Source organism: Parus major, chromosome 8 (genome assembly GCF_001522545.3).
Source record: "Parus major isolate Abel chromosome 8, Parus_major1.1, whole genome shotgun sequence".
Classification (NCBI taxonomy): Eukaryota; Metazoa; Chordata; class Aves; order Passeriformes; family Paridae; genus Parus; species Parus major.
In genome coordinates this window covers 13,819,202-13,839,718 of record NC_031777.1, presented here as the reverse complement: position 1 = coordinate 13,839,718, position 20,517 = coordinate 13,819,202, and the positions used below count along the sequence as shown (strand labels likewise).

At 40.5% G+C, this 20,517-nt stretch overlaps 1 protein-coding gene across 8 annotated transcripts in view; it reads left to right on the top strand.

Annotated features, from left to right (window-relative positions):
- Positions 1-6: 6 nt before the first annotated feature.
- Positions 7-20,517, top strand: part of TLCD4 (TLC domain containing 4) — a 40,496-nt gene continuing 19,985 nt past the window's right edge. The window contains exons 1-6 of one of the 8 annotated variants that reach the window (XM_033516266.1): positions 7-519; positions 4,203-4,269; positions 6,993-7,110; positions 9,090-9,303; positions 9,822-10,599; positions 19,234-19,399. In XM_033516266.1, coding sequence (XP_033372157.1) covers positions 19,245-19,399 — 155 coding nt within the window. In that variant the 5' untranslated portion in view covers positions 7-519; positions 4,203-4,269; positions 6,993-7,110; ... (1 more) ...; positions 9,822-10,599; positions 19,234-19,244. Of the gene's footprint in view, positions 520-1,980; positions 2,107-3,980; positions 4,270-6,992; positions 7,111-9,089; positions 9,304-9,821; positions 10,600-14,145; positions 14,330-14,643; positions 14,729-14,835; positions 18,678-19,233; positions 19,400-20,517 lie in introns of those variants that run through there. The other 7 variants (XM_033516265.1, XM_033516269.1, XM_033516267.1 and 4 more) reach the window with 7 other exon arrangements.

Genomic DNA, 20,517 nt, shown 5'->3' with positions numbered 1-20,517 from the left:
CGGCCCGCAGCAGGGCCGGGAGAGACAGACCCGCCTGCCTCAGCACGGCCCGCAGCAGGGGCCGTGCGGCTCCTCGACCCGCACATTCTTGCGGGAGCGTGATTCCTGCGTGCACGTGATACTGATCCAGGTATGCAGCTGTAATATACACAGCCTGCAATAATGCATAAAATAAAGAGTATTAACACTTCACTGCCTGCCGTGGTTCCTGTTTTCATTCGTGGTAATACTTTAGCTTTTTATTTCAGTAAGAAGCACAGAGCAACAGATCAGCACTCTTTCTGTCTCTGTCAGCATCCGGCCTTTGTTGGGAGATAGCGATGATTCAGCCTCTGGGCTAATCTCAGATGCGACATAATCTTTGCTAGAAAGAGTAACATACTGCATTTTATGATTAGGAAAGAGTGTATTCGTCATTGTCCTTAAATTATCTGGCAGGGAGCAAGGCCCTCCTCTTGGCCATCGAATCAGGAGCAATGAACTCTGGAGCTGTATGGTTTGACGCTACTGCTTTATGGGGTGAGTTGTCAAACATGAAACGTGGCAGCTGTGTACCTCGAGTACAATAGATCAAACACGTTGCAATTCTTCATCTGCCTGACATGGTTTCTCTGGCTGTTTTTTTTTCCTCTTATTCCTGAACAAACTGGACTTCTGGTATCCCTACCAGCCTTGGAAGCTTAATGTTCCTTTCTCATTTTTAACAGAGACATGCCAGTTGTGGCTTCCAATGGTTACTGCATGTCATACAAGTAAAAGATACAAGCTCCAGTAATCCTTTGACATTTTAGGATCTGAAGTGAATCTTTCCGATTCATGCTTCAAAGTTCTAGAGATTATGTTTTTCTCTTTACATCGCTGTAACATGTAATTTTGCAGTTGGTTTAAGCAGAGAGTATTAAAACCATTATTATCATGTTAAGCTTGTCTCCCACCCAAATTAGTAACCTCACAAAAAGTATCTCACTGCCTAGTCATTGTTGACATTTGGAAACAACAAGGTTTTAATTAAAAGTTCTCTTGATGATGCATAAATTTCCAGAATTCATTTTGATTTCCACTTAATTAGCTACATAAAGCTAATAAGTAGGGACAATAGAGGTGCAAGTCAATGACAGAAGAAAGTACCACAATACCTTTTCAGGACATGAACTACTAGGTTAAGACAGTAAGTTCTATAGACAATTTAAGCAGTAATTTTGTTTATGGTCATCTTTTCTCCACTTGTAGTCTCTTCAAGGAAAATAAATGTCATTGATGTAGAATTTATCCTGGTTGCCAGAGCAGGTGTAGCTAGCAATTGTTTTATTTAAGGTGGCTTTTTTTCAAGACTTCTCAAGATCTTTCCTTTGCTCCTATTTTTTCCTACCACAAATGTTAAAGAACTGCTTTTCATTGGGCATTTTATTCCAAGAAACAGTCCTGGAAATTCAGCAACAGAGATTGACATAAAAAGCTTCAACTTTTCTCCTTTTCACGTTATTTATTCTGTATGTATACGCTTCCCTTTCTAATACAGAATTCTTCTGTAAAGGTATTCCGTGAAATTAATGAGAAACTGACCTAAAAACAGGGAAGCTGTAAGGCATGAAAAAATAAGAATGATGCAGACCTTTGGAGTAGACAGTTTCTTGGATGCAAAGCAAAGGTTTTGACTTTCAAGTAGTCTAAAAAGCTAAGCAGTGAGTTTGCTTCATAAACTCCTTCAGCTAGTGCTTGTAGTCTGCTAACTCATTGTTAAATTTGCAAGAGTAAGGGATATAGTTTTCAAGTAGTATCCAGAAAAGATTGCAAGACTTGAGGGAGGATTCAGAATTTGGTAGAACTGGTCAAAACAACTAAAGACTGAGGCAACAATCTGATACCTAGTTGCAATAAAGTTTTGTGGATTTTTTTTCCTTTGTGAAAACTGAGCAGTGCTCATGAAGATCCCTTTTGCAGTGTAACACTGCTTATTATACTTTTTCTCAGTAGGACATAGGTTTATTTGTGTTTTTTCATCATGGCAAATCCCTGCTCCCTTGATACCATGTTCTGGACCTGGGAGACTTCAGTGCAACAACTCTAACACTCCTGAAGAAAGCGGGTTGCTGTCTGCTCGTCCAGGTGTGTGCTGAATGCTTGGCCATGATTCCTTCTGGGAAGTGCCTTGAGAAATCTCTGTCTCAGCATCAGCTGTGCATTGAAAGTTAATATGAGAAGCAAAGTTTAGCACAACATGTTAGCTAAGTAATGTGAAGCAGGTGAAACACAGGAATTCCATGAGGAAGGCAGTGATTACTGCTGGATACTGCTCTCCAGTCTGCAAGGGAGTGAGTGACCCTTGTGTCTGGGAGGAAGTGGTGCTCTTGCTCTGAAAAGTCATTTGACAGGGAGTGATGCAGGTGCAGAGGCTGCCTCTGACACCTCTGCTACTGATGCAGGAAGTTAGCTTTGAACTTCTTTACTGAAGGAGAAATGAGCCACACTTGTTCTAAATAATTGGCCACTGTTGTTCAACTCTGAAACTCTTGAATAGGAAAAAATAGGTACAGTATTTTTTCTATGTACCACTTGTGAGACAATGTTCCAAAGAAAGATGTGCTGCTCTCCTTTTTATATGTGAATATTTTCTGTGGAAACCTCCTGGTACCTGGGGTGCATGTTTCCTTTGAAAGTTACACTGCTGGGTACTAAAGGGAACTGAGCAAAGCTCAGTCTTTGTGTTTCAGGTTCTTTTGTCTCCAACAGGAAAGGCTTTAATTGGAATATAAATAAAACTATTTTTCTCCCTGAAATGAAATGTAGACTGCTTTGGCTATCTGACAGTAATTCCCTTTCTGGGTTTCCACCTGTATGTGATCTAACTCTTTAACTGTTAAACAAGAATTTTTCCATTCAACTGAAATACACCTTATATTCATGATTTCTTAACTGGCACTTTGAATTCTTGTGATGTTTGGGTTTTTTTTTCCCTTCTAATTACAGTTTCTAAAATTACTCCTATGAGCAAGAGTGAGTGTACTGTTGTTTTCTAAAATGAGGTCATTTTTTTTTGTTTTGGCTTAGATTGCAGCTCCACAAACAGTTGCATCAGCACTACTGATGAGTAAACTAGCAAAACGGTAGAAGCAGTTGGGTGAGAAAAATGACAGGAATCATTGGGGCTTTGCTACTGGAAAAAATTGTAATGTAGAATGCATCTTAGTTTCTGCATATTTTAATGGAAGTGATTTGTGAGAACAGATATGTTACATAAGTAAACTTGATTTTTTTTTTTTCTTTTTTTTCAGGAAGCCATTATTTCTTTTTATGTGCTTATAGTGTTTTTAGAAACACTGTGAGAAGTGGTATGCTCTTTGATTAGACAAAACCTGAAACCTTCTAACTGGTTTTCTCATAGTTCTTCTTTAATATTAGAAATTCAAACTGCATCTGGAAGACTCTAGAAGAGCAATAACGTCCTAAGAGTTGTAATAAGTTCTGTGGTTGGGAAGGAAAGGTATTTTTTAAATTAATCAGTGGAGTAGACTATTTGGGATCAACTGGAGACAAACTACTGGCTGATGTCACTTGAAGGCAGAATTCGGATGTTAGAGCCAGTCTGTGGCAAAATTTGTCCCTTTAGACAGCTGCGACTTTCAATTGCTTTGGGCCAAGTACAGTTTCACTTTCTTATGAGTCCTTAGAATTAAAGCAATTTAATCTTAGAAGATCTGATTTGTATTTGCAATCAATAACAGCTGTAATATTTATGTTAACATTACAGTTAGTGCTGTGCTTCCTGGTATAAGGGCATTTCTCGTATATATTTGAGTTTCTTTTGTTCAGACATAAAAATACAGCACTTGTGAACACTTAAACAATGCTTGTGCTAAATACCAAAAAAGTGGAACCAAATTCCCCAAATAATGAGACTTATTCCGTATTAAATACTTCTTAAAATTTTAATTTTTTTACCATTCACATTTGCTTTTCTGTACACTTTAATTTTCAGTGACACACAGCAAAGTGGTTGTGAGTTTACAACAGCTCAATAAATAAGGTATCCATCACTCCTACTATTTAAACATTTCCCTCTTGTTGGCAATGTCAAGTTTTCTGAAAATAGTCTTTGGAAGTGGGAGAGGAGGTTGTTTCTTGAAATTTGTTTGGGTCTAAATACCATGTACGAATTTAGAATCAAAGTAACAATTTGTAAGGATAATGTTTTTCTCTAACAGGCATGAGCCGCTCTGCCAGCTGATGTTTCTTTAACCTGCTGCATCTGAGAGCATGTCTGGAGGGCTGGTATGTGTGGCTTTGATGACACACGGTGTCGTAACCTTTTGGGTGCATTCTGAGTGTGCTTTTATGAAGCTGAAACTTTTGTAGTAGACAGCATTGAAATTACATAATGCAACTTGTTGTAATTACTGGGTAGAGTGTTCAGGGAGCAGTCCCTGTAATGTAATGTAATATAAAAGAATGCTCTTCTATCTATTCAAAAGGCCAGGAGAAAGAGACTGCCGTTTCACTTCTTAGAAGTACTGAGTGGCCTGGAGGTCACTTGGGTGCCTGTAAAAATAGGGCCTTTTTTAAAAAACACACCTAAAAATAGATTTGAAGTCTATTCTTAATCTCCTGAAAATCTGTCTTGTGATCTGTAATGTTAAATGAAACTTGCAGGATACTTGGGGGTTAGCATGTAGGATTCTCTACAAATTCACTGCTGCTTTTTGACTGGGGTTTTTCTGAGCTTTCCAGGTAAGCATCTCTAAGGAGGATGAGGAGAAATGCACATTGGTTTAGCCTTTCCTGGGCTCCTGCTGTCAGAAAACTTGACCACTGCTTGTGCAGGGACATAGATGAGACCAGGCTATCAGCTTGTTTTGGGTGCACAGCTTTTCCTGTCAGGCTGAAACCCAGGCAGCTGTGGGGCTGCTGCTGCTGTCACGGCTCTGGGTTTGAGTGCTCAGCCCTCAGCATTCTTAGGCTTGAGGAAAGGGCACCCCATCCTTCTGCATTCTCTCCCTCCTCTCCTTGTGAGCATTCAAAATACAACAGAACTGACACCCTCCTCTGGAAGGAAATGCTACTCAGTTGAAAGTGAGGACAGTTTTCTGAGCTGTTTAGGTTTCTAAAAGTCTAGCACTGAATTAATGCCATGCTGGAGCAGGAAATGACCGGCCATATTAAAAGAGAAGGGAAAATGTCTTCTGGTTTTGCTCTACACTGTCTTTCATTTTCTTCGTCTCACATTTTTCTTTCATCTTTGCTTTATGCAGTTGTGTTTAAAAATATGTCATTTATTGACTATTGTTTTGGGGATGTTGCCAGGTATGGCTGTGGATTTGGGGATTTGATCAAGTACTATTTAAGTGAATTGGATGTAATGACTTCACTAGCTCTCGATGGAGATAAATTGAAATTTTTGCAGAGTTTGGAAGGGCTGCTGAACATACCTCAGTGTTTTAAATTCTGTATGCTTGTGTATAATTATTTCAACACAAAATATTACGATTTCAAAATAGGAAATTCTTTTTTTTTCTTCTATCTGTTCAGTTAAAATATGTAATATGTCAAGCACAGTAAGCCCTGTTAAGAAAAACTGTCACAGTTTAAAGTACAGCTATTGCAAATATAATTTGCCTTCTGCACTGTACTTTAACACTCTTTAATTATGTGATAAGATTTAAAAACAGATACCCCTCCAATTTTTTTCATCAGCCACAGGTAATGTGTAACACTGCTCTCTATCCGTTTGACAGTACAAGGAAAGAATGTCCTTGCCTTTATTACAGTTTTAATGAATGTTAGGAAATTATAAACCATTTGCATTAGTTACTGTGAATTTAATGCATCGTTAAGGTGTCAAGAGAGTTAGTTGCTTGACTCCAGCGCCTGTGAATTAAACAGTGATAATGAGACAATTGCTTAGAGTTAAGTTACAGTATTAATTATTTAGCTGACTTGTGATTAATATATTACTGAAAAGAAAAAACTTTACACATGTGGAAACACAAGTTTTATGTCAGCTTCCAATGTCAGCTTCCAATTTACTGATACTGGCTAAAACAAATAAATAATATAAATAATTTCCAAAAACAAACCTTACATGTGATTTCATACTTTCTAGTTTCATTCTTTCTAGAATACTTTGAAGAAAAAAATATGTTGTCTTTTTGATTGTACATTTGTTTTTAAGGATTGATACAATTGTAAATACAAGCAATTGCTAAGTAGCTAATAGTCAAGCCAAGAGCTTGTATAAGTCCTGATGATGATGATTATTATCATTATTATTATTATTTAACTGATGAACTGTTTGTAACTGCAATCATCATTAAAGAGTACTGTACACACAAAAGAAAAACCAGGTTTGTTCCAAGTGAAGCTGAAGAATGGATATATTTGTGGGCCAGAGCTGACTTGGCACTGCAGAACATGGCACTGGATTGGAATGTTTTGGTCTGTGTATGTGCAGCTACAGTTGTCCAGTTTCCCTTTAATTGTAAAGTGTCCACTTTCAGTGGTGAGTTTCCACTGGAGCATAATTTCCAAACAGAAAAAGAGGACATTGCCAGAGGCACTCCAGATGTGTAATGTCCCTTATTCAGCAAATCAGATGAACAGGTGCTGAAATGTTCGCTCTTCAAGCAGTCCCGATAGAGTTATTAGAGAAAAATGAGTATGTTTCAACAAAATAAAAGTATATGGGCAACACTGAAAAAACCACAACCAAGATGTTCTAATTTGTGTGTATCACAATGCAATTTTTCTGCAATTTATTCAGTTAGACAATGTATTTGGTGCAATTCACAAAGTGACTTTTCAAATCCACTCAAAATGTTTGCATGATACATTTTCATGGTGAAACTCTTCCACCTTAGCCTTTTTAAATATCTATCTATCTATCTATCTATCTATCTATCTATCTATCTATCTATCTATCTATCTATCTATCTATCTATCTATCTCTATACATCTCACATACAGAATTAGGATTAATTTTATATTTTCTTTACTTTTAGGTATTCTTGGGTTTTACAGTCAGTATTTTTCTAGTATCAGTCTAATCAGTAAGGTGTGGTGTTGAATATTGTCATTGGAAGTAGAAGCCTAAACAAAATTCCTCACTTGATTTGAAAGGTAAGCTTTCCTTCCGTACTTTAGCACTGCTATATTTATTTTGTAGTTTCTTGACTTTTTGTATGTTTTTACCAGGACTGCTGTCTGAAATCTTAGATTTGAAAGAACAGTATAGAGCATGATATCCTTCCTATGACTAGAATTGTCAAAGGAACAGAAATATGTCTGTATGAATTAATATACAGAACAAGGCCTTGGGAGGGGAAGCACTAGAGCTCCTGATATCAAAGCAAACTAACAATTAAATCCTAGATAAGAATCTACAATAGTCCAAATGCAGAATTAGAAAGTAATCACAATACTAACAAGTAGCAGTGCTAAAAAACTGGGGCTTTGCTAGAATTCATTATTAGTAATAAAGGAAAAAATAATAATACATTCTGGACCTAAACTGACAGAATTAAGACAAATTATATTTACTTTTGAAACAATGTATGATACCACTTTAATATCTATCCCCAAATATTAAATCAAAAAGTTTTAATATTTAAGAAATATCAATTTTAAAGTCATGTTCTCTGAAAAATATGTAAGTATTACAAATACCATTGACTACTGTTTTTGAGAACTATGTGGAAAACTATTTCTTGCTTTCTTATTCAGTTTTTTAAAATAGATTTCAACAGCATTTAGACATATATATAAAGTGAGTCTAGCCCAGGTTTAGTTGTTTCCTTGTGTCATCAAGCTGTTTTCCTTCCTTGTTTCCACAAGGCTTTTACAGATCAACAGAGGATCAAAAAATCACTAAATGTGATAGAAAGTTTTCTGAAAAAGCTAGAAAAAATTAACAAAGCATTCAAAGGGAATTATTTTATCTGAAGAAGCTATTTGACCTGTTCAGGCTAACACATCTGCCATTAAAATATCCTTACAAACCATTGTCTCCACGCTGTGGTGTGTGCTGAAAGAGGCACAGTGACATGCTGTGCAGCTGCTAGGGCATGTGCCAAAGTTTAGACTGGGCTAAGCAAGGCTTAGAAGCTGTCTTTAGAATACAGATGAGTGATGCCATCCAAAGCACGTGCTCTATCTTTTTACCTGAAAGTCTGATGCTACCACATAAAATAAAATACCATGTATCAACAAACACTGTTTGTTCTGCACTCGAATTATGCTGGTTTTAATTACCTCCAGTCAGAACGTTAAAACCCGGATTGCTTTCTGACCCTCTAGATGTTGAATTATTGGGAAACATTTTGTTTGGTTTTAGCACTGCTTGGCACCAATTTCATTCTTTCCAATTGTATGCCATTACAAAGTACATCTTCTTCCATTTTCTGCTGTTCTGACATCATCAAATTTTAGTCACTACCCTGTTCTACTGTTCTTGTTGCTAAGAGCCTTGACTCACAAAGCAAAAGGAAATATGTGCATGTGAAGAAAAGAATCTGGTATTATTTCAAGATTCCTGCTGCTGTTTGTGGTGTGCTTCATGTCAGAGATTAGGGAACCAAGAAGTTTTCTAAATCTCAGAGCTCTCTGGGTTAAGCCTTTGTGAATGAAATGCTTTCTCTAGACCTTTCTGGTTTGGAGATCCCAAAGATGCACCCAGTTACAGCTTTGTTTACTAAAGAGCCAAGGACACATCTAACAAAGCTGCAGTTCTGCCTGAGAATTATCCTCCTTTGTGCAGGCACATCAGAGGGAAGAAAATGCGCAGAGGAATGTGCGGTGGGCAATGAAGGAAGCCAGGGGAGGATAACTGTGGGGAGGAAGAAAATAAAGTGATAGAAAAAGAAAAGGTAATAGTAAAATAGAATACAAAAGTAGAATAGGGGAAAAAGGAGGAGACAGAATGAGAGAAGACAGAACGACCTGGAAAAGAAAAAGAGAGATGGCGTTCTTGTGAATTCTGTGGATAATAGTCAGCACATCTGTCTTAATATGGTTTGATGTCTTGTCATAATGCTGACGTGGTGCATCAGTGCAGGGGTTTCTAATGCAGCATGGTAAGCTCACAATGTGCTGTTTTACAGGTCCTCAGTGGCTTCTGGACAGTTCTAATCAGGACAATAATACCAATGGAGAGGGTAATGCTGCAGGTGAGGTGTAAATGGATGGAAGAGACAGGGTGTGATGAGACACATAAATGGAGAAGACAGAAAAACTGGAAGAAGACTAAAGAAGGGCCAGGAAGAGGTTCGTGAACAGACAGCTTTCCAGAAACAAGGCTTTGTTCTCTTATGGACAGTAAGTACTACTGGCAGAAATGCTCTCCCAAGTGGGAGGTGACAGGAGCTGGGAAAGTTAAACTCACTGACCTCAGATGAAAAATGGAGTGTGTGTTTAGAGGGAATAAACTAAAGCGGGGAAAGGGAAGGTACATTATTACCTAAAAATGTGGTATGATATGTTACAGTGACCTATGCTGGAAAGGTGTGACACTCATTCTGCAGGACTCATCTGAGTAGGTGTAGCACAGTATGCATCAACTCACAAAATGTGTCTGCTGTTTGTAAAGCCAAGATAACACTTTCCCTTCAGGGAAGCATACAGCTCAGACATTGTTAACTGGGTACCTGCAGGGTGTTAAAAAAAAAGCCCAAAGCATACAGATTTGTTCTTTGGTCTATGCAAATTTTTTTTTGAGAGGGAGGATTTTTTTAGAAATGGAGTATTTTGTTTTCTTTTCCATTCACCATTTTCCTGCTATTTTTCAGGGTTTGTTTTTTTTTTACCGAAACAAAATTCTGATCCTTTCTTTTCAGTCTTCTCTTTTCAGTCTTGGGCTTTCTGAATTAAATGCTGCAATATTAGCTGCCTGCAGTTCCTGTGATTGGACTCCATGGGTGGTCTGAGTAATTTTCAGACAATGGAGCTGGTTCTTTTCTCACTCACACCACTGTAACTCATTGGTTTCAGTGAAGTTACTCTTGATTCACAGTGTTCTGAAAGAAGAGTTGAGCTTGCTCTTTCATATGTTCTTTAATCTCCATGATATTTTTGCTTACATGTATAATTGATTTTCTGGGAATATATCTTGCTGCTGGAAGGTAGACCTAGGAACTTCCCAAGACAGAAATAAATGTGAGCACTTTTTAGGTCACTGAATTCAATCCACTGCTTCTACAACACCATGTTATATAATTTCTTTCATAAACTGCTCAGGCTTTAAACATTCATTAGGATCTATTCTTACTACAGTGGGTAAATTCAGACAGAAAGATTAGTACGCCCTGTGAAAATTTAAAATCACAACTGAAGTAATCTTCAAATGCTTTAAAAGTATTTTTCTTTCTCACCTGTGTCTCACTTTTCAGTACAGCAATCATGATAAAGGTTCATTCTTGGCAGAAGGAGGCTCAGCTCTGGAAAAGCACGATTCTGAAATTACGGGCATACTTTGGAAAGGTTACTGTGTATTTTTCTTTCATGGTCACATCCCTCTTGCAGATTTTAGTGTGAGCAGTCATCTGACAACAAATTTTTACCATACTTGAAGCGTCATTCTGAAAGTAATTCCAGAAGGAGAAGGGTACGGAACAGGTGTGTACAACTCAGCTGGGGATAGATTACTGTAGACTTTGACTTACTTTTCTTGGGCTGCCTTCCAGGTACTACCCTGTTGTAACAAATCCCATCCATTTTATCCAAATTTGCTCTTCACTTATGGAATTAATGGGTCTAATTGACATGAAATTGAAAATCATCAATACAATCAAGAAGTTTTATTGTAATTTAAGGATAGATGAGAAGCACAGCCCTGTTTTTCTCTTACATAGTATAAATGATTCAGCAGAAGCCAACACAATTATGCTGCTACCTGAAAATGCTACTATGATATCTCCCTGTGCTCCCTACCTTTGCTTTGCATATATGTTAATATGGAATATACTCTTATTTTTTGCCTTGTGTGGCTAAATCTCTGTTCTGAAGCTCACTTTAGCAAGGCCTTTGCCAGTACTTCCCTTCTGTTCTGAAGCTTGAACTACAGAAGTTGCAGCTGTTACCCAGGAAAATTCTTGGCAGTTGCCATTTAGCAGGTTTGGTTTGCAGCAGCTGGAAGATGGTGGCTGCACATCACAAGGGAGGGAGGAAGAGGTGTATTAGCTGTGAAAGCCAGATTATGGTCACTGTACAGCAGCCAGCTGGCTGTGATACTGCTCTGGTGGCTCTTTATCCCACCCTTTGGCTACTCTATTTCTGATGCAGAAAAAAGTGCACCAGTTGCATCATGCAAGTACAGTAAGCCTTGTAGTTTTAGGACTTACTGGAAATGCTCAAAGTAATTGTGTGGTCTCTTCATTCAACACTTTTTAGGAGTGGTAGAGCACTCCCTTAGTTTTGTTGCATTACACTGCCTATAGAATATAGGCCTATGGTGTTTGCTCTGAGGTCTTTGGGGTTGCTGAACATGGGACATCCAAGGTTGAGACATATGCAGTAACATAATGAGATTATTAGATACCAAGAATCATAGACATACACAGTTCTCAAAATCTCCCTGGAAAACAATTCTGGTTGGAAAAGAGGACACGCGAACAATCTAAGGCAACCTGGATATGGTAGCTGTATCTAACCATGTCTACACATCTCCCTTCTACTGCAGTGCCTTCATGCTTCCCCATAGCTAATTCTTTTTTATTTGCCAATTTTCTTTGTCTGAAGTGTGAGAGGTACCCTGCTGTGTGCTCTTGTGGAGAGCAGTTGCCAGTCAGGAATCCTCAGTGCATCACCATTCTCAGCTTTACAGTCAGCAGCTCTCAGCCCAGCACATGTTATGGGGCTGCTGAAAGAGGCCATTGCCTCTGGTGACAATCTGCTGCATGCTCAACAACGTGCTGATCTCAGGCCAAGGAGAGAGCAGCGAGGCAGGACAAACTTGTTTCTTTCACCTACGCAGAACACTGGGCCAAAGGAATTCTTTGGTACGCTGTGTGCTACACAGGCCTGATACAGAGGCTTGGGGAGAGTCTGGTTTGTCTTCTAGATGCTTTCTAACCTTTAAGTGCATAATGGTGGTGGGTTGTTTTGAGGCTTAGAGCTCTAATAAGTGGTCTTTGACAGAGTTACCTGTTCAGCTTAAGACATTACTGCTCTCAAGTGTCCGGCTTACTCTGCTGTTAGGTATTATCACACTCTTACGGTGGAGACTCCAGGTCACAGGCTGGAATGTTTAGAGAATATCTACTTTCATTGTTGTACTCTCCTAGAATGATCATGACCTCAGGCAGTTGAGAGAAATCATATCTTAAAACACAGCAGATAAATCTGCCAGAGCTTGCTGTTCAGAGCCTTTGGCCTTTGCTTCTTGAGAGGAAACCATGAGAGGAAAGAGTCCTTGCCAGTGCCTTCAGGCCCAAGGACAACCATTCATGCCTTTAGTGCCACTGCAGGTCCTCTGCCACCCCAGAAGTCTGCTGCTCGTTCATATGGAGTACTGGTGTCACAGCTGTTAGCTGTTACAACTTAAAAGAGCAAGGAGTATGTGTAAAGAAACTTTGAAGTCACAGATACTGTATTAAGCAAAAAGTGAGGGCTGTTCTTTGGGTGGTGAATTAAGGAAGAAAAAAATTCACTTGGAATTTTTATGGTTTATGTCATCTTGAAAGTGGTTTATGATCCCACCATACAGATCTTAGGATTTAGTGGCTGTTCTGATTCACTGAAAATTGCAGATGTAGTAGAAAATAGGTTGAAGTATTCATTTATAGCAGCAGTGATACGGCATCAGAGTAAAGCATGACATTTTAATCTTAATTTCACTAAGAAATTAAGTGATTGTGTTGATACTGTGTTGAAATTATATTGCTGTCTTTATTTGTCTATCTTTTTTTGAAATGGTAGGAGGTTGAAAGCAGGAACTGGATCCCCTTCACTTGTCTGAGGATGTTTCGTAAAATTTTGTTTACAAAAATCAGTTCAAAAGCTGGTCAGTCATAAGACACAAGTCCACAGGAAATCAAACTTCAGTATTTCTGATGTTTACACAAATGCCTGGTAGTTGGTTCATGCCCAGCAATGGAATAGGCCAAGCTGGCTGGAAACAGTTAGAGATGCTGGCAGTGTGCCTTGCCCACTTCCCACAGGTTCCCACTTCTGCAGCAGGAATGGCTCAATGCCTCATTAATCAGCACCTGGGTTTCTGCGTTTTGCAGACTGGCGCATTAAGACAAGCCAATCTGTTCAGGCTTAAGCCACAGCATTCCTGCTGTGGGAGATGTCTTGCAAGAGAGATCAGTGTACATAGTGGGGCAGATGATTGTCAGCTGCAGCTTAAACTATAGGGTGAGATATATATTAATACCTTCATCATTATTTTGTTAGAAGAGAATTCTTAATTTATTGATCAGAAATCACTAATGGAAGTGTAAAGTTGAGGTGGTTTAGGATGTGGATGATAGCAGAAGAATGCCAAGAGTAACAGTCATGAACATTACATTTTCTAGTTGGTGAAAGACTACCTCTATCATATTTAATTTTGTCAGCATAACTTTGGTTCTGTTTTTCAACACAACAGCTTAAAAACAAAATTAAAAAATATTTTGTCATAAATCACAGCACTGAATTTAGTAAATAGCAAGTATTGGCAATACCTTTTCTCTCTAGGATGGGTGTGTTCCCCATGACTCTGCTGTACAGTTCTCCCAAGGAGTGCATAAATGGATTCCTAGGGCACGCGCGGTCACATCAGCATTTTTTCCCGTGACATATTTCAGACAACCGGGCTGTGTAAGTGAGAGACGCAGTGACTGAAATGCTGTTGGGAGGTGAGGCACTGTGCCGGACTGGCCTTTACCTGCCCCAGCACAAACACCACGTACTCTGGGCAGCGTTCAGGGCCCGTGTGCCCACGCTGGCAGCTCGCGGTGGCAGCGGCGGTGGCCGGCGGGGAGCGCTGCCCGCGCGGCCGGTCCGGTGACCGCCCGGGCCGCTCTGAGGAGCCGCAGGACAGTCCCGGGCCATTTCCGTGGCTATCAAGCCCCGCTCTGCGCGGCCCTCGGCGGGGGCGGCTGTGGAGAGGGGGCGGCGGCCTCCAGCGCGGGGCGGGCGGCCGGGAGGGAGGGTCCGGGGAAGCCGCGGCCCCTCGGAGGCGGCGAGCGGAGCCCGGCGGCAGGTGGCGGCGGCGGCTCGGCCCCTTTAAGGCTACGGCTGCCGCAACCCGATCCCCGCCGGAGCATCCTGCGCCCGGGAAGGGCTGTCCCGTCCCCGACGCCGCGGGGAAGGCATGGAGGAGGAGGAGGCGGCACCGCAGCCCCCGTAGCCCCGCTCCCAGGTGCGGCGGGCGGGGAGGGAAGGCGGTGGGGCGCTGAGAGGCCGGGGCTGGCGGGGCGGGGGCGGTGCGGCCCCTTTCCCCCGCCCCGCGGGGCTGCGCGGAGCGGCCCCTTCCCTCCCTCAGCGCGGGGCGGCCCCCGAGGGCCGCAAGCCGCAGGCGGCGGCGCGGGGCCGCCTCCTCCCGCCGCCGCGGCAGCGCCTGGCCGCGGCCGGAGCGAGCGCGGAGGGTGCGCGTTCCTGCCCGCTGCCTGCGCGCTCCTGCCGCCGCCTGCCCGCTGCTTGTGCGCTCCTGCCCGCTCCTGCCCGCTCCTGCCCGCTGCCTCCGCGCTCCTGCCCGCCCGCCGGCGGCCGCTCGGGGCCGGTGCGAACGGCGGGCGCCGCGGGTGACCGGGACGGCGAGGTAATGCCCGGCTCGGGGGCAGCGGCCCTCGCGGTCAGCCTGGGGGCCCCCCGCGCCCCCCGACACTGGGCGGGTTCCCTGTCGGGGGCTTAGCGGCTCCAGACCGCTTGCGGGGCTTGAGGAAATTTGGCAAATGATATCGCAGCGGCCACCTCACCCTGAGTACCCTGGCTTTACAAGAAGCGTGCTTTATCTGCCGGTTGCTTTGGTGTTGTAAGAGCAGAAAGCTGAATGGAGTTTAGGGTGTGAATAGCCTTAAATAGAAAAGGGAACGGCTTAAGTGTGAGTAGCTTGAATTTTGTTGTGTTTCTCCTTTACGGGGTTTATTGAGCTAAGTAAGATATCAAACGCATAGGAACTACCATTCAGAGCCAAGAGTACAGCAAAGCTCCGGCACTGCAGATGTTTTATTACTGGGCATAAAATGTGGAAGCAGTCGGTAGTCTAGCATTGCTCTCTGCAAATTGGTCTGACAAGTTTTACAGCTATTGGATTTGGCTTTCAGTTTTAAGCGGATCAGGAGAGCGCAGTACTTCATGCGATGTCCTGGTATCAGTAGCAGCTTTACGGTGTAATCTTGTTTGGAAATTGATCCGACGCATCTTGAAATCCAGCCCCGAAGAAAGTAAGAAGGGCTGTGGGCCTTAAACCTTCCACTGCACCTTCTTACCATGTCTGGTGGCTATGCTGTTACATTTCTTATTTTTATAATGTGAAAAGTTGGTGTGAGAACAGCAAGATGAGGAGAACGTAAATGCTTAATGTTTTTGATGGTGCAACACTTGACAGCTTTCCTGCTCCTTTATCCTCTTTCATTAAATGCCAACTTGTTTCTGTCGGGAGTTCATGGTGTTATCATATTGGGAGTGAATGGATATTGTTTTTTCTTCTAAATTTCAAGCAGAAACAGAATTGAAGGAAAACCACTGCGTGTTAATAGAAAATGAAAACCAGCATATTTTTAGGTCTTAAGAAGTGTGATGAAAAAAACTATGTTATTAACCTTTTCGAAGTTTTTGGGTCAATAGAGTAATTTGAAATCACACTAGCCATGTAAGCACTATCTTGCTTAAAAATGTTAGTTTCAAGTGTTTGGTAATATTTATTTACCTAAAGGCTTCATTGGAAAGCTACAAGAGTGAAGTTCTGATCATATGTAATTAATGTCTAACAAAATGGTTAAGACAGTAATTTTGGGTAAGCAAGGCAAATACTCATGGTGAAGAAGCAACGTGTATATTATAGTGTTTTTCCTGCATTACAAAGTAGTTACACTAAACCTCCTCCCCTCCCAGCCTCCCATTAGCTCAAACCCCTATCAGCTGACAGAACAGTAATCAATGACTATGCAGTTTGGGTGATAAAGTGTCTGTGCATACATAATCCATGAAGTTCTCTATCTTGATCAGACTTTGCTGTACAGCTACAAGAAGATACTTGGAAAAAAACCCACAGTGTAATTGAAGCAGCCTGGCTTACTAACTTTGGCCTCTTATCAAGGAAAATTATAATCAGAAACTAATTGTCCTTGTCTTAAGTCAACAATCACAATACAATAAGCTGTTTAGGTTCAGCAACATGAATAATTTTTCTTGTAAATGAAAATCTGTAAAACCTGGTTAATTTTCATGTAAAACAGGATACAGTTGAAAACAACCTAGAGATATGAGAAAATAACAACCTATAAATACGAGACAGTGTTTATAGCTGAATATGTGTGAAATACTGTATTTACACCTGGTCCTTGGGTTGAATTAAAATATGACACTGTTAATTGCTGAGCTAAAACAAAACTATTCGGGACTTGGTAGTCACTACACTTTAACAGCATCTTGATAAGCATATATGAAATCAGGCTTGCAAAACTTGAGCATCTGTGAGACCAGCCACAGAGGCTTAGAGAATAAGTTTTTGTCCGCCTCTCTTCTCTAAAACCATTGTACCATTCTCCTGCATGGGCATTTGCTGAAGGTCAGGTCATGCACTTTCCATGCAAGTACCTTTCTAAAAATGAGTTCCCTGTACCAGCTCCCTCTAGTCTTCTAATGCAATTCTTTCAAGGGATGTTTGTTTAATTCCATAATCTGTACTAAAATGAACACCTATCAAAAGCTGAAACATTACTTACCTAATATAATCTTCTGGTACTAAGGAAACAAAACAAAACACGGTTTTCTCTTGCCCAGGACATTATGTCAGTATCTTTGGAACTCAGAGATACTAGTGTAGTTGCTGCAGATGAATGAAATGTAGCATCATGAGAATTGCTATATTTTAGTCAAAAGTAGGTGTTGTTAATGCTCAGTGGTTTTGCTATTTTTCTGAAGAGAATTGTACTTAACCTGGATTTTGGCTTCCTTCATTAATTAAACCAACTGATATTTTTTTTTTTCCTTATGTGGTCCAAGAGAAGACTTGGTTGCTACAGATGAGATAATGTAATAACAGAGTTTTATCCCTGGGGTTAGAATCTGGAACTGGACACTATACAGTGCTTCTCAGTGGGTTTAAACTCGTAGCTACTAAATCATTTTATTCCTTCAAATTGTAAGGTTTTAGAAAATTGAGCTTAAACCTGTTGTCTCTGGTACTTTACACTATTCAAAAAGGATATAAAGTTTGGTTTGTATTTTGTGTCTTCTTGGTCAGTGGAGGCAAATGGAGAAGTGTGTGGAGAATCGAGAACACTGAATATTCAGGATGGTAATTGAAATTGGAAGTTTTGGTTAAAAAGTATGCAGGACTTATATGCTGCTGCACTAGAACAGGTCATGAGAAAACAACTGGAATCAGTTAGTTTGATGCAATGCACTGCAATGTGTTTACATAAAAATTTTAGTTTGGATTAAAAATGCATTTATGAACTGACTCTTCCAATCACCACCTGTGATTTGTGTTGCGTAGCTGTCCCAGAGCATGCAAGCTGGATTCCTTTTGGGTTCAGCTGGGCAGGAAGGTAGGCCCTAGGAGCCCATAAAATGTGTTCCAAGAATTGTGGCGTCCCTAGGACAGAATTAAAGTGGGTCTGAAGTAAGCACTTGAAATTGACATGGTAGAGGCAGGTTTTATTCAGCAAATCTGCTCTTATTTGTCCTGCATTCTGTTTTTATGCATGTAGTTCTGTGGGTACTAGTCAGAGGAACTTTTATTGTCTTCAGTTCTGGGAGAATAAATAGAAAAGAAAGAGGTAGAGGGGGGAAAAGTTTGAGACCATTGAACCTTCTGCTTCTGTATCTTTGAAGCTGAAAGTGTGTTTTTTCTGATCTATGTGTTTTAATATACTCACCATTTACACCCCAAAATGAGAATATTGTACTTAATTTTTTATAAAGTTATTGTTTTGTTATTATGGTGGTCTTTTTCATGTGTTTTTTCCTTCTGGAGTTCAAGTTTCTTACCATCTGCAATGCAGATACAATTTCAAAAATCTAAGGCATGTTCACTCATTCTGTAATGCATGGGAAATAAAGGTGGACATAAATGTATTATATCATTGTACCACTTTTGCTGGCCATTAGGTTGCTGTAGTAACATCAAATTATGCTGTCCTGAAAGTCTTAATTTAATTTTTAGATATTTTCTTAAGCAAAACTAAGATAAGTGATAGCAGATTTTTAATAGGTATTAAAATAATTATTTAAATATTTGGAATATTTGGCTTTTTTTCCTCTTTCCAGTTCAACTTAATATCAATTGACAGTTTTTGAGTTTGTAATTTTTGCCAGTCTTGGAGTGTAAACCACTGTCAAATCGGAGATGCATGTCACAAGGTTGTGGCTTCTGGGAAAAGACCATTCTGTACTGGAAATACTGGCGACTCAGGAAAAATGACTGAAGCATTTAGCGACCTACGCTTACGTTTGGAATTGTGTTGGTATTTAGACCTCGTGAAGTAGCTGAACATCCGATCAGCCCTGATGATAGGAAGCTTTCCACGGTGTGTGCGAAGGTTAGGCTTTTGTGAAGGAAGCAAGCTCGAATGCGATAGCCTACAGAGTGTCACGAGCTCTCAACTGAGCACAGTGTGAATTGAGAGCTGCTGTCTCTGGAAAGTGTACAAACAGAGCTGCAGTGAGGCTGCTGCTTCTCTGGGCTGACCCAAAAACCTCTCTTCTGTGCTTATCTGATTTCATTGTTGCGTTTTAAAATTCTGTTGGCAGCAGTCAATCTGGCAGTGATGAAACAAGTTTTAATTTTGGAGGTTGTTGAAACGGAGAGCTGGCAGTTGCCTTGGTCAGTGGTCTTCACTGCCTTTTCTGTGTAGGTGAAATACATGCAATTTTAGGCCACAAAACTGTATAATATGCAAATATTAAAAAAAACCCAAAACCAAAATTCCACTTGTGTAAAAGCTAGGGCATACTTTTATACTGTTAATGCTTAAGTAGAAACTTTTAGTGAATAATATTTCTGTTGATAAGTTTGCTGTCAAAAATACTTTCTGTGTTTGCTTAAAATAATTAAATGGAGAATAGAATGAAATTACCTTCTGCTTCTCTTCACAGGCTGAAGAACAATGGCTTCCTTCAGCAACCTGACTATTGGCATTGCTGTTGCCAGTTTTACTGTATTTCAGCTCCTGTTCCACGTTCTAAGTTCTTGGGTGTCAACACGAATAACACCTGGTTTTAACAATCTCAGCCAAAAAAGGAAGATCGAATGGAATTCAAGGTAGAGTGTTCAAAACAGCAGGAGTTAATGACCTACCTGAAATCATGGACACTTGAACCACCTGTGTGTATGTGTGAGACTGAAGAAGACCCTATTAGCTAAATGTTTGTAAAGATCAGAGGGCTGGCTCTAGGCACTGAACAAATAATGCATGTGAAATATTGAGGTCCCTTCACGGAAACAAAGCATTACTAACATCTGTACATTAAACATTTTGTTGGACAGTGATGCCCAAGTGAAGGTCAATACAAAAATAAAGCGGTTACTGGTGAGAGGTAGTGAGCTGAAGGGATGGTCTGCAATGCTTCTGCTAAAGAGAAGAGATAAAAAATTCCTTTCCAAACATGTATGAAAATCAAAACTATTGCTATTTATTCTAAATCCCAGTGTATCTCTCAACATGCTTTTGGGAGCAAAGCAGTTTGCTCTCTCTTTTGCTGGTGCTGTTACACTACAAGCTGTTTTATATAGATTAAGGTTTTCCAAGGAATTTAATGAAGCTTTGGTGTAGTGTTGAAGAGAGTCAGGTTCATGTGTCTGTTGTTGGGGAAGGAGACTGCAGCAGGAGGAGGGGAGAGCTATAGCAGATGCAGGGTACACATGCAGGAAGGAGTTGTGGAAACTCAGTCCAAAGACATTCCTCACTCTCTTTGTATTTCTGCACTGTCATAAGTGGGATGGATCCACCTGCATTTCACTTGTCTCCTCAGATACAGGACTTCTAGAAACTTGTTTGACCCATGAGTCTTTTAAGCCTTAAGGGAAGTATAAGACAGTAATTGAAAATGGGATGCTCAGTGAGGTTTTATTTGCAACATACTATTCTGAGAGGGTGTATATAGCACACAAGGTTCTCCAGTTGAAGTTAATTGGTACAGTCTAACTTTGAGGAGCCTATTACAATTTTAAAATATTTTTTCAGATGTTTCCCAAATTTTAAGCTCAAAAATGTGTACTGTATGTTTGTCACTGCACTCAAAGTGTGTTAGTTGCATCTCTACTCCTCTGCAGTGCTCTTTAGCATCAGGTGGATACTTTTAAAGTTGTTTCCATTGTTCCAGGCAGCATTAGCAACTCAAATAGCCTTGCCCTTCAGTTTGGCAAATGTCCACTTGCAG